This window comes from Nycticebus coucang, chromosome 6 (assembly GCF_027406575.1).
Source record: "Nycticebus coucang isolate mNycCou1 chromosome 6, mNycCou1.pri, whole genome shotgun sequence".
NCBI classification, from domain to species: Eukaryota; Metazoa; Chordata; class Mammalia; order Primates; family Lorisidae; genus Nycticebus; species Nycticebus coucang.
Window position 1 is genome coordinate 52968866 of NC_069785.1, and position 17995 is coordinate 52986860.

The 17995-nt window shown below is 45.2% G+C and overlaps 1 protein-coding gene and 1 long non-coding RNA gene across 2 annotated transcripts in view; one reads left to right on the forward strand and one right to left on the reverse strand.

The window, feature by feature from the left end:
* Nucleotides 1-1856: 1856 nt before the first annotated feature.
* LOC128588581 (uncharacterized) lies at nt 1857-17304 on the forward strand. Its single transcript, XR_008380804.1, has 4 exons — nt 1857-3422; nt 12083-12149; nt 14636-14712; nt 15514-17304. It is a non-coding gene; the product is annotated as an uncharacterized LOC128588581 (long non-coding RNA).
* Nucleotides 7056-17995, reverse strand: part of TNFAIP8L3 (TNF alpha induced protein 8 like 3) — a 36011-nt gene continuing 25071 nt past the window's right edge. The window contains exon 3 of the mRNA XM_053595484.1: nt 7056-8991. Within this exon, the coding sequence (XP_053451459.1) occupies nt 8429-8991 (563 nt within the window). The 3' untranslated portion in view covers nt 7056-8428. The remainder of the gene's footprint in view (nt 8992-17995) is intronic.

Genomic DNA, 17995 nt, shown 5'->3' on the forward strand with positions numbered 1-17995 from the left:
GGCATGTTGAGGTGGGGGATGAGACAGGATGCTTAGGAAGGGGCTTCAAGCAGGGGACAGAAGGAAATCTGGGCCTGCTGAACTAAGAAGTCTGAAGGGCCCATACAAACGTAGATATAAAGCGACTTAAATAACCAATGACTAATAAAAAGAAACTATCAATGAAATGAAAACTACCAATAGAAAAAGGGAATACTGCCTAGAGACACAAAGAGGCCAATGAAAGACTTGCAGCCAATTTCAAAGGAAGAAGATATTTATACCCTGCAGGCCTGGACCTTTCTGTCTATCTCACCTGTGCTCCTTCATGAGAGGGACCCACTTCCAACTCTCTTTGGAAGTGCGCTAAACTTTCTCTTTGTTTTTCCTAAATAAAATTTTTCTTAGTTACCCTGAAAGTTGTGTGACTTTTGCTCTGTATTCAAGCTGCCTGTGCTGTTCCAATTTAATTGTTTCCATTCATTATTACTTTCAATTACCACTGTGTCTTGGTTGAACTTTCTAGCTCAGCCAAGTAATTGAACCACCAGGTCAGCTGGGTTCAGGGAAGTGGGACCCCCGACCCCCAACAGGGAACGTAGATGGCACTTAAGGCTCGTTTTAGGATACAGTTCAGCACAGTGAGTTTTCATCCCTCATATAATTGGGATTTGCTTGCTCTGCATTTAAGAGCACAGAACAATTCTGACATTGAGAAATTCTTATGATTTTTTGGCGGGGGGGAATCGCCTTTTATGTTGCTAATAAGATCTGAAGGTGGACAGGGAGGTGACTGATAAGATATTGGGTTTCTTTTTGAGGTGATGAAAATGTTTAAAAATTGATTGTGGTTATGGTTGCATAAGTGAGTGAATACGGTCAGGCACCAGTTAATGATGGGGATATGTTCCAAGAAATGTGTTGTTAGGTGAGTTTGTCAACTGTGTGAAGGTCATAGAGTGAGTGCACTTACTCAAACCTAGGCAGTGTGGTGTACAGCCTGTTGCCCTGAGCTACAAGCCTGTACAGCTTGTCACTGTACTGAGTACTGTAGACCGTTGTAGCACAAAGGTAAGCATTTGTGTTTCTAAACATGGAAAAGGTCTAGCAAAAGATAAAAAATGGTTCACCAATACAGGGCACATACTAATGAATGAGGCTTGCAGGACTAGAAGTTGCTCTGGGTGAGTCATGAGTGGTGAGTGGCCTAGGGCCTAGGACACTGCTGTACACCGCTGTACTTTACAGACACTGTACACTTGGGCTATAGTGAATTTATAAAAAAAACATTTTTGTTTCTTCAATAATAAATTGACCTTAGCTTACTGAAACTTTATAAATTTTTAAAAACTTTGTAGACCCTTTCGTAATAATACTTAGCTTAAAACACAAACATCATATAGCTGCATAAATAGATCTTTATATCATTATTCCATAAGCTTTTTTCTATTTTTAAAATTTATTTCTTTATTTATTTTTGAGACAGTGTCTTGCTCTGTTTCCTGGGCTAGAGTGCAGTGGCATGATCATAGCTCACTGAAACCTGAAACTTCTGGACTTGAGGGATCCTCCTCCCTCAGCCTCCTGAGTAGCTGGGACTATAGGGGCACAGTCCCACATCCAGCTAATTTTTTCACTTTTGGTAATGACAGGGTCTTGTTATGTTGCTCCGCCTGGTCTTGTATTCCTGCCTCAAGCAATCCTTCTGCCTTGGTCTCCCCAAATGCTAGGATTATAGGCATGAGCTACTGTGCCTTTTTTTTTTTTTTTTTAACTTGTCAAACTTTTTTTGTTAAAAGCTAACAAACACACCCCTTAACAGGCTTACACAGGGTCAGGATCATCAAGACATCATCAGGTGATGGGAATTTTTCAGCTCCATTGTGTAATCTTAACAGGACGATAGTTGTATTTTTAGTCAGTTGTTGACTATATGTTAGAAACCCTGAATTGTACACTTAAAATGGGTGAACTGCGTGTTACATGAATTGTATCTCCATAAAGCTGTCAAAAAAGAGGTCTGAGAATCCCATAAAATGTTTCATTTGTTGGGGGAATGGCTTTTAAAATATATTTTAAGATAATTCAGATAGTATCCTATGTTTCACTTAAATCAGTAATGACTTATTTATGACTTTGCTTATTACCTGATTATCTGTCCTGAGATATTTTACTGGAGTCTGACACAATTTCAATTTGGAATATATGTCTTAGTTGAGGATTGGGCCTAACATTGACTCCCTGCAGCTCCCGCTAAGCTGACAGCCTGGCTGGCTACCTGGGCCCACCTCGTGCAGTTCCCTGGTCTTTACAGACTCTTGTTTTACCTTGAGTCTTCTGGCTGAAAGCTTTTTCCCTCTGAAATCCACGAAATTAGATCTTCATTCAAAAGTCTTAAAGAAAATAATTGAGTTATTTGTCAATTTGGAAGCTAGTCTTTCATTTAAATAATGAATAGATTTTCCTTCTAAGAAAACTACAGGGCAGAAATATCCAGAGCTGCTCTTCATGTTGCTCAGGACATGGAACTGTGGGACCGTAAGGATTCAGAAGGATCTGTGCAACAGTTGAGGTGAAGGGTAAGGACATCACCAGGTAGTGGAAAGCTAAGACTAAGCCTCCTGACTCATGGTTGCTGCCATGTCCTACACTTCCTGCTATCCACGCACGCTGAAAAGAGCAAGACACTCCAAAACACGCATCTCCCCTGTCTCCCCAAATCCAAATCCAATGATCTATCTCTAAAACCAAGTTGTAATTGTTTCTGAAACACAAAGTAGGGGCAGTCCCATCCCATTACCAGAGGAAAGGTGACCCTCTCAGCAGGAAGCTGGCTGATCCGGGAGGTGGATGGAGCCCAGATCACTCCTTGGGGACCAGCACATAAGCTCTGCTGTCACAGGCGACAGAACCTAAAAAGCACTTCTCTCCCTAACATACCCTAATTGCTGCTTCCCACTAGCCTCCGGCACTCACTCCATGCCAAGCTCTGGCTCCTATCCAGCTGCTCTTCAAGCTAAGAGCCAAATCCCATACTCACTTGTCCTAGGAACTGGTCCAGAATGACCTTAGTAGGAAGCTAAGAGGAGCTCTATATCAAGGCCTGGGAAGGCTGGCTGCCCAGACTCTGGCTGCCTGGGTGGGCGGTCTGGACCCGTCTCTGCAGAGACCTGCCCCAGCTCAGGAGGAACAATTAAGGAAAAGGCAAAGTTAGTAGTGGTGCTGAGGTGCTGCTGGGGGCAGGTCTGTTTGCTCTGGCCAACCTCTCTTTCTTTCTGGGACTGGGAGGAGGAATTTGATGCCACCAGTATCTGAGGGACATGTACCTCATTCATCAGGAACAAACTCCTGGGACTTGGGAACCACACAAGGTCTCCTAAGGCCCGAGACTGTCTGCATGCCAGCAGTTGAGGCTGGAACTTAGACAGCGTGAGCACGTGCAGGTGAGTTCCTTCTCCCCAGTTCCTCCTCCATTCCCTTCCGTAGGAGGAAGTGTCTGCTTTGTCCAGAGATGGACACTCTTTAGTCTCAGGGTTGCCTGGATGGGTTAGTCAATTCTTTGATTTGATTTAGATGTGGTAGCTTTTCTTGGCCTGTCTTGGCAGGCAGGACGTGTGGAAACCCACCTGTATGTGTAAAGCACACCTAGACCCCACCCGCTAACTCGCCTTTCAGCCTTTGAGCTCCCACAAATGAGTCACTGTTGAGGACAAGGTGACATTCACTCCTGCAAGCCTCCACTTTCATATGTGTAGCAATGTCTGTCAAAATTGAGCACTCACAGAACCACAAGTTATGTCTGACCACAAGTTATGTCTGTAGATCTCTGGGAGATGCCAGACCTCTTTTAAAAAAAACACAAATAAATTATTTTCTTTCACTTGAGATGCTCCATCAGCACAAACAACATTGCACACACAAAGAGAAACTCCGACTCTGAAACCAGATGGTATCACATGGCTCTAAGTTCATCTCCATGATTCAGAACGTACTTAGGTTAATTTTAGCTTTTAAAAGAAAGTTTTCAGAATAAAACAAAAAATTAAGAACTTCTCTTGAAACTCATGGACTCCAGCTCCCCCCGGGCCCTGTTCTAAGGACTTTCAGGGATTCATTGATGCTATTTGGAGGAATATTGTTGTAGAAGAGTCTTTCCCCCAGTAAGCAAGACCTCCACCTAAAGGAATAGCACAGGCTGCGCCCAGTTTGGGCTGTGGGTCATATCAAAGGGTCAGAAAAAATAAGGGAAGCCATTTGCCACATGACTCTGTGTTGGGAGGGCCTTGGTGATCCTCTCCTCCAAGGCCATCTGATTGTCAACATCCTAGTCCATTGTTGGACAGCTCCTGCTAATGTGATGTTTTCACAGCCAAAGTTGGCTAATCAGAATTTTCACTGATTGGTTTTGCTCTGGGTCTCTGGGATCATGTTGAATTATTAAACAAACAAAAACCAAAACAGCCGGGGCGGCGCCTGTGGCTCAGTCGGTAAGGCGCCGGCCCCATATACCGAGGGTGGTGGGTTCAAACCCGGCCCCGGCCAAACTGCAACCAAAAAAAATAGCCGGGCGTTGTGGCGGGCGCCTGTAGTCCCAGCTACTCGAGAGGCTGAGGCAAGAGAATCGCTTAAGCCCAGGAGTTGGAGGTTGCTGTGAGCTGTGTGAGGCCACGGCACTCTACCGAGGGCCATAAAGTGAGACTGTGTCTCTACAAAAAAAAAAACAAAAACAAAACAGCCCTCACAGAACCACAAGTTAGGTCTGACCACAAGTTATGTCTTGTGGGGGGCAGAGGACATACAGGCCTGATTTGAGCGCCTTTCTCTCTCTCTCTCTCTCTTTTTTTTTTGCAGTTTTTGGGTTTGAACCCGCCACCTCCGGCACATGGGGCCAGCGCCTTACCCCTTTGAGCCACAGGTGCCGCCTAGCTCCTTTCTCTTTTTATATTAATGGATATCTGCAGTTCATTGGAGCAGCCAATGAATCTACAAGGTGTCCCAAAAGTCACCCCTAAAGTCCCCAAATGCAAGGAAAATGGGAAATTGTAGCTAAATGTACCTTTATTTCTAAAATACTCTTTTTTACAAAGAGGTGGCCCACATGTTGAGAATATTTTGAAAATATTGTTTTAAAATTTTATAATGAACATTTTGGAAATAAAAGGACATTTAGCTACAATTCCCCCTTTTCCCTATATGGCTACGTTAGGGGTGACTTTTGGGACACACTGTACTGATTTGTTTCTGAAAAATGTACAGATGGGGGAGATGGGAGTCTGGAGAAGAGGCGCAGATGGAGAAGTCTTTTCATTTTGATTTGTCGCCGAGCAGAGACCTGGAGTTACAGAGGGTGTTAAGACGCACAGATGCAAACGCAGGGAGGCAGAGTGATGCCACACATGGCAGGCGGCCGCTGGCAGGCAGTGTCTGCAGGGTTCAGAGTCATGAGGAAGGACACGCACACCAAAGGGCAGGCTGGGAATTTCATCACCAGTCCCCAGGCTCCCCTGTGGGGACAGAGCTGAGTGTTCGGGGAGGGAGGGTCGAAGACCAGTGAAGCTTCCAGATGACTGGTAAGAGCTGCTGCCTCCACGTCCAACCCATGACGAGTTATGTCTCTGCTTGATCCTGAGCCGGGCACTGCTCTCTGAGGTCCGTGTGGGGCTTCTCAGTCGAGTGACTTTGCACTGTTGCTCCTTTTTGAAATTAGTTTCCTTTTCCCATTTTTGCAAAATGATTATGTTCGTTGTTGGGGACACCTAATTGTGGATACCTCTATCTTTGCTTTTGTGGTTCTCATTACTGGAAGTTGTGTACAGAGTTCTGAGCACAGATGCACACATACAGAGAGGCCTGTTTTCAAAAGCATCTGCCAGACTCTCTCACATTTTTCCAGCCAAAACAGATATTCGGGGCCACCAGATGTGGTTAGCGTCCTCAAGATAAACCAGTATGACTGTGTAATAAGATTCTGTCTTTGGTCTCTAGATTTTTCTATGAAGTTTTTGACATGTGTAGGTCTTTCAAGCTGCTTGATGAAACTCGAGAATCACTTGAGTTTGGATGCCAATAGCATGTCTGAAATGTGTGCTTGGGATTGGTTTTGGCTTTGTATTTTTAAATGAGTTGCTTATGGGTAGGCAGCCCTGCTCCCTGGCCTTAACTCAGGGCCCTTGTATGGAGGGCCTACTGGTTCCTGCAGCAAGGGAACCTGAGGCAATTAAAAGATGTTTGGGTCCACACTCTGCCACTGTGCCTGACCAGAGCAGGAGGGACCTGGTTTCCCTAGGGACTCGTGGGCTGTCACAACCCAAGATAGCCGCTCTTCTGCCACCACTGCTTGTGCTGTGGCCTGTGGAGGCAGAAGCCACAACCTTCTATGGCTGCAGATCCTGCCCTCTTCCCTACTGTGTCTCACATGGACGGGAGACAGGTGCACCTGTTCCTCCCTGGTCTGAGTTCCCTGTAATGGTCCACTTAGTGAAAATCAAGCTTATTTCTAGAACCATTTCTTGAGCTAGAAAGCAGCCCTCGTCAGATGAGCACACCAAGGCAGGCCTTGAGAGCCCAGCATGGAAAAGTCTAGCTACTGACTACTGTCTGGCAGGCAAGCAGGAAGGAAGGGGAGCCAGCTCCTAGGAGCACTGCCAAGTGACCAGGACCGCCCCAGCCACATATGCACAGGGCATCCTCATTGAGCCCTTGCATCTTGAAAAGAAGCCCCAGGCCATGTTGGTTTGGTATAGAGAGCAGGGGCTGACTTCACTCTTCCATATTCTGTACTGAATATCCATCCTATAAACAATTCTAGCTGTTGTGGCTGAAGAACTTGCTGGATGGTTTGCAGTCATGTGGACTTGGGAGCCAGTTGAGGCTGAATGGCCAAGGTAGCCTCTTCGGACTTCACTACACACCCTCCCACAAACCATCTCTTTTTTTGTTTGCTTTTTGCTTTTGTTTCTATTAAATCCCACAAACCATCTCTTGATGCCCCTGCTGGAGAAAGCCCATGGGGTGCCATGAGCTCATATAGTTTTTTACATTATTATCAGATGCATGAAAAGCACATGAGGCTGGGAGGTGAGGCAGGGGGACCAAGTCTCTTAAAGTGGCACAATGTTGTAAGGAACTAAATACATTGTCCTGTTGGTTAAGACTGGGATGAAAAGACCTCTGAAGCTGCAGTGTGAGGATGGGACTGTGAGACCTTTGGAGATGGGGGTCTGTTCTGTGGGTTAGCGCCCCACCAGCTATTCACAATACCCACTGTGCTTTCCTGGAGCTACTTCCCCTGGAAACTGGGTGTACACCTCTTACTCTTCATTTTCTTCTTTTCTAGCTTGTTGTTCTTAATACTGTATGAAACTCAAAGGAATTTTATTTTATTTTTTTATTTTTATTTTTTGCAGTTTTTGGCCGGGGCTGGGTTTGAACCTGCCACCTCCAGCATATGGGGCCAGCGCCCTACTCCTTTGAGCCACAGGCACCGCCCAGGAATTTTGTTTTAAATCACAACTCTAAGACTGCTTTTTTGAAGGGTACTTTTAATTTATTAATGAACCAGAGAAAACAGCAGAAAATGACTGAAAGGCCTAGGACAGACAGGGGTGGTCCATTCTGCCCCACTCACATGCTTATTCCCCTTGCCCAGTGGACGGTGCCCTTGGGTGAGGGGAGGCTGGCCCTGCAGGAGGAGCACAGAACATCTCTGCTTCTGTGTTATGGGTGGGACACTCTCTCCCCAGCCCCCGTGAGAGGTTTCCCTACACGGGGTCATGAACCTGCACATCTAAGAACTCAGAAACACAGCTCTTGGAAACCAGTTTTCCAATTTGCAACCATACTTTGGCTTTCATCATGTTGGAAGCGGCACACTTAGAGGCAGACTGCAAACCCAGCCCATAGATTCTATTGTTCTTTTCTTCTCTGCTGGTTAATCGTCTAGATCCAGGTTTATACCTCTCACACCCAGAAGAGAAAATATGAAGACCTTACATTCATGTTCTCAAAACCATGAACATACATCATCTCATTCAGTCCTCACAACAGCCCTGTGAGGTAGGCAGGTGGCATCGTGGTTCCAGGACACGGAGGACAGAGGTGTAACTAGCAGAGCTGGGAACCAAATCCATGTGGTCCAGGGCTCCTGCTACTCCTTGAGATGAACTGAGCTCACTCAGTGATGAGCAAAGCAGCCTATCTGCTTGGAATAGATGAAATGTCCTTTCGGACTTGCAAACACAGGTGATTTTAAGTACAGACCTGGTCAGAGAGCTCAGAAGATAAACACACCTGAGCTTAGTTCAGTATCAGCATCAGAGGGACGAATGGACAGAACACAGACATCGTCAACAAGGGTTTCTGCTTAGCTACATGATTCTCACCCGGACCGTGGTTGGGTGCCATAATGTTAAAGCAGCAAAGTCCAGGAGGAGGGAAGGCATTCAGAGATTCAGAGGACTTTCTCATCTAGTAATTTATTGATTCCTTCACAAATCCTCTTGAGGTTGGGCCGACAGTCTCCATCTAGGCGATAGAGGGTGGAGAGGAACTCCAGGTCGGCAAAGTGGTTGAAGACGTGGTTGATGCGCCCGTGGGTCCTGGGCGTCAGGTGTCGCTGTACCAGTTCATGCACCAGGTCCTTGCACTCGTGCAGGAGCTTGGACAGCACGTTCCTATCAAAGGTGTATTCCACCTCATAGAAGCTGACGATGGTCATGGCGGTCTGGTTCAACTTCTTTCGGAACTTCTCCACAATAACCACCTCCTCCTGGCTGAACTGGTTGTTCCGGTAGAGGATCCCAATTTTGATTGCCACCTTGATTAAGTCTTTCATGATCTTGTGGGCTTCCTTCTTGTTGTGGGTGTGCTCTTTGGTGACTTTGTAGAGCTCATCAAAGATCTCGCTGCTGGTGTCATCAATCAACATATTGGCCACAGTTTTGCTGGCTATTTTGCTCAGAATCTTCTTCTGGGCTTGGAGGGCAAGACTCTTTGAACTAAAAACATCAGGACCTATGGTAAGAAAATAAATAAAGGTTACACAAATATGAGGACTGTTTATTATATTTCTACAAGTAAAGCATACTAACTTGAACTCACGTTCTTAGAGCAAAAACACATGTGTTTGTATTCCCCCACTCCCTCATGAAACCCCACCGCTGCCTGGTTACCCCTCTTTCCTCTCCATAGGACATACTTATCACCCCTTCCAACCTTCTAAACTGTACTTGAGAAGTTCCCTCCATGTGACGTCATCTCCTCTTATCCAGGCCAAATCTCACCTTTTCAGACTTACTTCATACATAAAGTTTTCCTGACTCCACTAGCTCATGGAGAACTCCCTACAATTGCTGTCACAAACTATATGGAAGTGAGTTATTGCTTAATGGCAAGAATGCTGGGAGCTCCAATGTTAACCCCACACCCAAGGCCGACATGGATAGTTGATCAGGGCAGTCATTTTCAACGAGTCTCAGAATGCCTATTTCATTGAGTCTAAGATATCTTTTTTCACTTTTGAGATATTGGAAATTGGGGTGAGCCTTACAGTCACTTCTGCCAGGTAGCTGTAATTGTCATTACCCATGTACACATCAATTTATGCAAATAGGCATCAGAGATTTAGGAGAAAGTTAAAAGAATTTTTGTAAGAAGTGTTGCCTCCTGAGTGCTCTTGATGGCAGAAAATGGTACTATACTATATGGGAAACACGTACATCAATAACTCCAAGTTAACGATGCCACAGATGAGTAGTATTCCGAATATGAAGAAGCTTAGGAAACCACGGCCAATTTATTTTGCTGTTATTTTCCACTTTATGAACGAGGGATAGCCATATATATTTAAAAAACTCCACAACACTGTAGTCTAAAAAAGGTTCTTTCAATAAGCAAAAATGATAAGTATAACAATAAGAAAACAAAGGTTTATAATTTCATTTATCATGTATTTTTCTTTCTTTCTTAAAAATATGGCATCTTAACAATCTATGGTGTTTTAGATTTGATGAAAAAATATTCTACAAGGCCTCCAATTAGCTGGAGCTGACATGTGAAATGAAACCCCCCTCTACAGTGTGTATCCATATTATCCTGACCTTCCCAAGAACATTCAAGTTGCCTGAGGACAGAAACAATGTCTCCCATGGCACCCAGCTCAGCGCCGGGCACAGGGAGGGAATGGCACTTGTTGAGTAAACTACTAGAGAAATGGAGATGGATAAGAAAGTAGTAAAATGCAGCATGCACAGACTTTACTATGAAAAGCCAGTATTCCTTTGAGAATATCTGTCCAGTGCTTTGTGGCCCCCTGGGAGTGACACAGAGGTCAATTAGAGCAGATCGGGAGATGGTCACATGCACTGGCTTCTGTTCTCCTTGTCTGGCCCCTCCCCGACTGGTATCCTGCACCCTCCGCTCCCTCCACACTCTGTCTCACAGTGCGTAGTGATTAATCAGGGGACAGGACGCTCTGGCCTCACAGACACAGACTCAGTACACACTCAAACATGATTTAAACAAAGATCCCACATTCCCCCTCATGGCTGGCCCAGCCATACTCCCTCAGTCCTGGGTCTTTCCAGGACAACCTTTTCTACCCCCAGGCCTCTTCTAGCTGCAGGCCCCTCATGGCTGTGTCCAGGAGCCGTGGCTGCGGCAGGACAAGGTTTGGGGGCTAGAGGTCTTCTGCAACCCCAGCCACCTCTGTCCCCAGAGCCCGAGACCACAGAATTTTTAAACAACTTCACAGCCAAGTGACCCTGACGTGGCCAGGATTTTCCCTCTGCCTCAGTATGGAGAGAACAAACATGTCACGTAGAACATAAGAAGAGTAAAAGGTATCTCATGACTCTTCTTCAGGAAAAAGGTCAGGAAAAAACTCTGACTTCCTGATCTATGCTCTGGCAGAGTCGGAGGCAAACGATCTTCCCGCCCAGTCTCATCACCCACCATGGTCCCCAGAGCTTTGTGTGAATAACACTTATTCCCCTCCAAGTCAAATTTGTCCTCCAAAGCCAAACATTTACCAGCACCAGGGATGTTCAAATGACTGTGTGCTGTGAAGTCAATTCCGCAGAAGCAGCTTGAAGACTTTTGAGTAATAGCCTGTCGCTAAGTGTATGCCTCCCCAGGTGAATATGCTAATGAGAATGATGGAATCTAGATGGATCCATTCTAAAATATCCACAAATGAGTCATTGCTTTTGTAGTCCCAGCTCCTTAACACCGCCTGAGAATAACGTCTTTTTAAAAGCTCTTTAGAAATTCAGCAAGCGTGCATTTATAAAGAAGCAACAGATCAACTAAATCTGTGTCCCCTGGCATATTAGTACCTTGAGAGTAGGGACTTGCGTGTGTCTGTCTAAGCGCTACTTTACCCCCAGTGCCTGGCACATTGGCAGCACATGTTGAAAGAAAATATTACCATGAGAATGTGACCACTTCTCGCTCCCTACCATAGGAATGTGACCTTTTGTAACTGTTCCAGGAGATAGCCCCAGGAGCTTCAGCAAATGTTTACTATTAAGTAAATATTTGATTGTTAGTCTTGTCTTAAGACAGTTGAATAGTAAACTAGAGTTCTCCTTATCTAGTTAGAATCCCAGGTATGTGTATTCTTTCTTACTTTATTAGAGCCCCTGGCATGTCTGCTATTCCCGCCTACTTTGTAGTTTTTGCCTTTATAAGTTTGTAAAAAACTGCTGTGGGGGACTTGATTTCTCGGCTCCTAAAAGAGTTGTGAATCAAGTCCCCGTATACTGGAATAAAAATCCTCTTGCGTTTTTGCATCAAGCGACGACTCTTGCGGTTGATTGGGGTGGTCAGAGCTCCGGGCTGAGTGGGGGGTTCTGCCCCAAGTCTTTCAATGTCAGGTGGTGGCTGAACAGCTGGCTCTGTGTCAGGCACTTTACTCTTCAACCCCGAGAGCTGGGTAGAGATGTCCCTGCTAGCCTGATTCCAAACCCTGCTCTTTGTACTGCCAGCAGCATTTCCTCCATTCTGCTCTTGGAGCTGTGCTCAGATATTTGTTTACATATACCCCTAAGAAGTGTTTTTGTAATTAATTACATTTATCAACACTTACTTTATTTCTTTGCTACAGAGTCTTCTTAACTCCTGGGCTCAAGCCATCCTCCTGCCTCAGCCTCCTAAGTAGCTGGGACTGCCAGGTGTGTGCCATTATGCCCAGCCCCCATAAGAATTCTGTATCTCATAACGTCATTTTGAAACTTGACAGCAAGTATTTTTTATCTTAAGGTTAAATAGGAAAGAAAGAATATGTAATAATATAATTTGGAGGGGGAAGTAAGAGTCTGACATTGTTGCCCTCTGTAGAGTGCTGTGGCATCATAACTCACAGCAACCTTAAACTCCTGGGCTCAAGCGATCCTCTTGGCTCCGCCTCCCACAACGACACCTGGCTAGTTTTTCTTGTGTTTTTTTTTTGGTTGTTGTTTTGAGACAGGGTCTTGCTCTTCCTCAGGCTGGTCTTGAACTCTCCTGAGCTAAAGTAATCCACCCTCTTCTGCCAACCAGAGAGCTAGGATTACAGGTGTGATCCACTGTGCCTGGCTAATAATATAATTTATATTTTCAAATTAATCTGGTAAAGCAGTCTTTTAGATGTGTCCAATGTAACATAAGTACCACTGTGATGTAATAATACCCATTAATGTCCATTTAAAAAACGGCATGAACAAGGTTTTCTTTAAAAATTAAAAATGGGCCAGGTGTGCTGTCTCATGCCTGTAATTCTAGCACTCAGGGAGGCCAGAGATGGGAGGACTGCTCAAGGCCAGGAGTTTAAGACAAGCCTGTGCAAGAGTGAGGTCCCGTTTCTATGAAAAATAGAAAAATTATCTGGGTGTGGTGGTGGGCATCTGTATTCCCAGCTACTCAGGAGGCTGAGGCAGGAAGATAAATTGCTTGAACCCAGGAGTGTGAGGTTGCTGTGAACTAGGCTAAGTCCATGGCACTCTAGCCTGGCAACAAATTGAGACTTTATCTCAAAAGAAAGCGGGGTGGGGGTGAGATTATTATTTATCCATAAGAAACCTGGAGCACAAACTTCTATGGAAAGGGCTCCAGAGGGTTACAAGGATAGTATCTATGAATTCTTAAAGATTAAGTCTAGAACAAAGGAACCCAAATGTTATGGATCATCAAAATCACAAGGAAAGCTTTTTTTTTTTTTTTTTTTGAGACAGAGTCTCACTTTGTGGTCCTCGGTAGAGTGCTGTGGCATCACAGCTCATAGCAACCTCCAACTCCTGGGCTTAGGTGCTTCTCTTGCCTCAGCCTCCCAAGTAGCTGTGACTACAGGTGCTCGCCACAATGTCTGGCTATTTTTTGTTGCAGTTTGGCTGGGGCCGGGTTTGAACCTACCACCCTTGGTATATGGAGCCAATGCCCTAACCACTGAGCCACAGGCACTGCCCCAAGGAAAGATTTAAGGAAAAAAACAACAAACAGTAACCAACAAGTAGATTCCCGTACTCTATCCCAGATTGTCACAAGATCCCTAGGTGATCCAGACATGCTGAACACTCACTGACTTATGACAATGGACCCCAAGATGTACAGACCATTTGACCTGTTAAGTGCTCCAGGAAAGAAGTTCTGTGGTCAGTTAATGAGCTTGTATATGACTACATATGATGGCCTCCTCTTCATGCCCACCACACTGGGTAGCTTATTAAGCCTCTGAGAAGTCCTGCAGTAGAGGCACCTGTATAGTTTTGATTAATCCAATATTTCCCACATTTACTGGCACACACACCTACATCTCTATGTAAGTATATCACATTCTGTGGTATGCATTATAGGAAACACTGGGGTCGACTAAGAGAATAAACTCAGGACAATCTGGTCAATGCCATCACTGTCTCCAACATGCATACATGATGTTGCAAATGATTTAAGGGTGCACAGGGGAAGCAGTCCTACTCAAAAGACTTTAAACATGGAAGTCTTGGGCTTTTTTTCATCCATCTTTCTGTCTTAGCCTTCTGCAGAGGGTCAGTGTTGGGCACCTACCAGCGAGGGACACTGTAGGCTGAGAGGAAGAGTGTGAGCTAAGTCTTGGGCGCCAAGGTCAGGGGAGTGTTTGGGATATTTGGGGAAAAGGCCTCACTAGGAGATACAAGCTTGTTGGTGGGGAAACCCCATGAAATCTAGCATAGGTCTTGGCAAAAACTGGTCGTTGATTCCTATATACAACAAGTCTTTTGGCCAGGGATAATTCTCTTAATCATATCTGAACAAAAGTTCCTAATCTCCAGCCATGAAAGGTACTGAATTGTTTATAATAATTCAGAAACTCTGAGCATAGAGATAAAAACGTGATTATGCAGCTACAGCAAAATTTATCCTTGTAGAAAGAACAGGCTTCCAGGATTGATGGGAGAGCTAAAGGGAAGGGAATATAAAGGTAGTGTTTGGAGAATAAGTAGTGCCTTAGAACATTCTCGAAGAAAGGAAAAGTACCAGAACTACGTGGGGCGAATGGTATGACAATGTTTGTGAACTGGTCAGGAGAGAGAAAGAAAAGATAATTTAAGTGGGCCCCATGGAAAAGTGCTTGGGCCCATCTGACTTGCTGCTTTTACAAATGATGTTCAGCTGTGGAGTACAAGTGACGTTTCTACATTTCTAGAAAACACGAAGCTCTCCCCAGATGGTGAAATTCCAAGCTCATGGTGATAAACAGCAGGAAGAACTTCACCAAGCTGGGTGAGTGGGTAGAAAAGAGGCAGATGAGCTTCAGCATGGTAAGAACAAGGTAATAAATTTTAGGAAAAGTAAAGCAAATGGTGGTTATAACAGATGACAGGCTCTGAGCTCTCAGCTATAGGCCAGAAAAGTGCTCTAGGCATCACCCCAGGATGGAGAGGTGGAGAGGGCTAGGGAAAGAACATTCTTTCCCATTACTCACAGGACTCTGTCCCTTCTCTATGGAGTGTGTGGAAAACTAGAATGTAAGTATGGAGAGCTGTGTCAAAATTATAAAATGGGAAATTATTTGTAATAATTTGTAATAGCCAGCACAAAAGATAATCACTTCAATTCTGTAAATAGCTTAAGATGATGGCAGGAAAGAGAATTAGCTAAAAATGTTAAATAGAAGTTAGGAGTGGAGATGGTTCCCAGGGGAGAACCATCTGGAGTGCTTACGAGCAGCATCTGGCAGGGTGGGGGGCCCCAGGGGACTGGGAAGGTGGGAGGGAGGCCTAGGTCTAGGGGAAGGCCCTGGGCAGCGGAAGACTCATGTTAGTCCAAATTTCAGGCACTCAATCACCAACCAGAAAATCAAAAAAACCTCAAGCAGGCTCACAAACTACTTTGAATTTGAACTTGAACTTTCTGATAAACAACCATCCTTCTGCTCAGCTGCTGATGCAACCAAAAAACCTGACGGGACCCATCATGTCCCTCATGTTCCATCCTTCACTATAGATCAGGGGCCAGGAGCTAGGCATGGGGAGGTGAATAGTAGCCTCTCTTACCCCTCCCTATGTTCTCTTCCATTTTCAGGGTGAGTGATGAAAAGGGGTTTGCCGTAAGGGGTGAGGTGGTCTGCACGATGAAATATCCATGACAATGATAAAACACCTTCTGGAGAAGCCATTGCCTCTGCTTCAGTTCTCGGTTGTCCCTAAGCAGTTGTGGGGACAAGACTATTAAGGGATCTTAAGTAGTACTTTGAAATGAGAACTTAACACAGTTGTGGTTTCCAGAAAGACTAAGTTGTTGCCTGTCCAGTGGAGTCAAACTAAAGAACATTTTCCTTCCCTTGTATAAAAGTGTTGTTTGTATACTCCTGGAATATTTTTTTTTCACTATGTTACCCTTAGTAGAGTGCCGTAGCATCACAGCTCACAGCAACCTCAAACTCTTGGGCTTAAGTGATTCTCTTGCCTCAGCCTCCTAAGTAACTGGGGACTAAGATATAAGCCACAATGCCCGGCGATTTTTTTGTTGCAGTTGTCATTGTTGTTTAGCATGCCTGGGCTGAGTTGAAACCCACCAGCCCCAGTGTACGTGGCCCTAACCACTGAGCTCGGACGCTGAGCCTACTCCTGGAACATTAAAGAATACAAAGCTGGGAGAGGTGATAAGAAGTGAAATCAGCAAGGGATGGTGGACGCCTTGGAGTTAGGGACAAGCAAAAAAACCTATCCTCCCCCTGACCCTGGGAAAAGAACAAAGCTTAGAAGCTCATGAAAATTGCCTTTTGGGTCCAATTTCTTTCATACTTAAATGAGATGGCATTTTTGAGGCTTAAGAAATGTATTTAGGGATACTTTAACAGGCATCCGTGGCAAAAGTTAGATGACCTGGCCAGGCACGGTGGCTTATACCTATAATCCTAGCATTCTGGGAGGTGGGAGTATCCCTTGAGCTCAGCAGTTCCAGACCAGCCTAAACAAGAGCAAAACTCCATCTTTACTAAAAATAGAAAAACTAACAGAGCATTGTGGTGGACACCTGTAGTCCCAGCTACTCAGGAGGCTGAGGCAAGAAGATTGCTTGAGCCCAGCAGTTTGAGATTGCTGTGAGTTATGGTGCCAGAGGCAGCAGAGTGAGACTCTGTCTCAAAAAAAAAAAGTTAGATGACCTAGGAGTGTTCTGGAATGGATTTTTCTGGCTCAGGTTAACCGGTAGCACACCCTTGGGGACTTCTTGGGTCTGCTCCCTTCCCGACCCTCCAAAGAAGCCACGTGCCTCAGAGACAGACCCCTGAGCTCATCCCTACTTCTGGGAAGACCTGAAGTCCCCCAAATTTCTACCAACTGAACAGGAAGCAAACAGCTTGTGGGTCCCATGGGTGTACTAGTGGGGTGCACAAAATGGGAATATCAGAACTTCTCTTTCTGTTTCCTTTTTTATTTGTCTGTAATGAGATTAAAGTAAGCTTTATTTTTATTTACTACACAGACTGACCTTGCACCCCTCTGTTGTGTGGCATTCTGAGGAGGAGGGAGAGGTTCCCTTCACGGGGAGGAAGGAGCGTTTAGTGTACCCTTCCCTGGTTTGTTTCCTTTGGCAGTTTTGATTTATCTCAGTATATATTTACACCTACATGGCTAAACAGACTCACTGATTCTATTATGAAGTTTCACCTACACTAACCCTTGCAAAATGGACCACCAATTTGAAAGTTTCCTGCCAAGAAACAAAACCGGAGAACTGAAGACAATACAGTTAATCACACAAGCACAAATGAACAACCAGAAAAAGGCAGAGTGGACGATTTTCTCGTGCCAAGAGCTTTTCTGCAGCCAAACTCTTAAGGTAAAAGTAATGATCTAATTAGATCTGACAAGAAACAGGCCATAAAAATCTCAAAAATTTTAACAAGATGATTTGAAGCACAGATTTCTTTTTTTCTTGAGGCAGAGCTTCAAGCTGTCACCCTTGGTGGAGTGCTGTGGCCTCACAGCTCACAGCAACCTCCAACTCCTGGGCTCAAGTGAGTCTCCTGCCCCCGCCTCCCAAGTAGCTGGGAGTACAGGCACCCGCCAGAACACCCGGCTATTTTTTGGTTGCAGCCATCATTGTTGTCTGGCGGCTGGGCTGGATTCGAACCTGCCAGCTCAGGTGTATGTGGCTGGTGCCTTAGCTGCTTGAGCCACAGGCGACGAGCCTGAAGCACAGATTTCAAACATTTTTACTTGCTTTGAGATATTTCCCAAAGGCAGCAGGAAGCCATGGTGGTTAGCAAGATGATTAAAAGCGCTGTGTTTTTGATCTGCAGCATGTCCTTTGGGTGACAGGAGGAAGCATGACAAGGGATGGTGTGAATGCCTTGGGGGAGAGGGATGAGTCAGGATGGTGCTGAGGGTTTTCTCTAGCTCGGGGTGAGGTGAGGGGGTGTATATTAAGGCGCCACCAACTGAAAGAGGCATCTGGGAGGAAGAGCCAGCAGGTAGATGGAATCAGTCCTGAGTTGCAGGAGCCTGTAGGACACCTGGGTGGAGATGGTCACACCAGCCTGTCTAGTAGGGCACTTCAA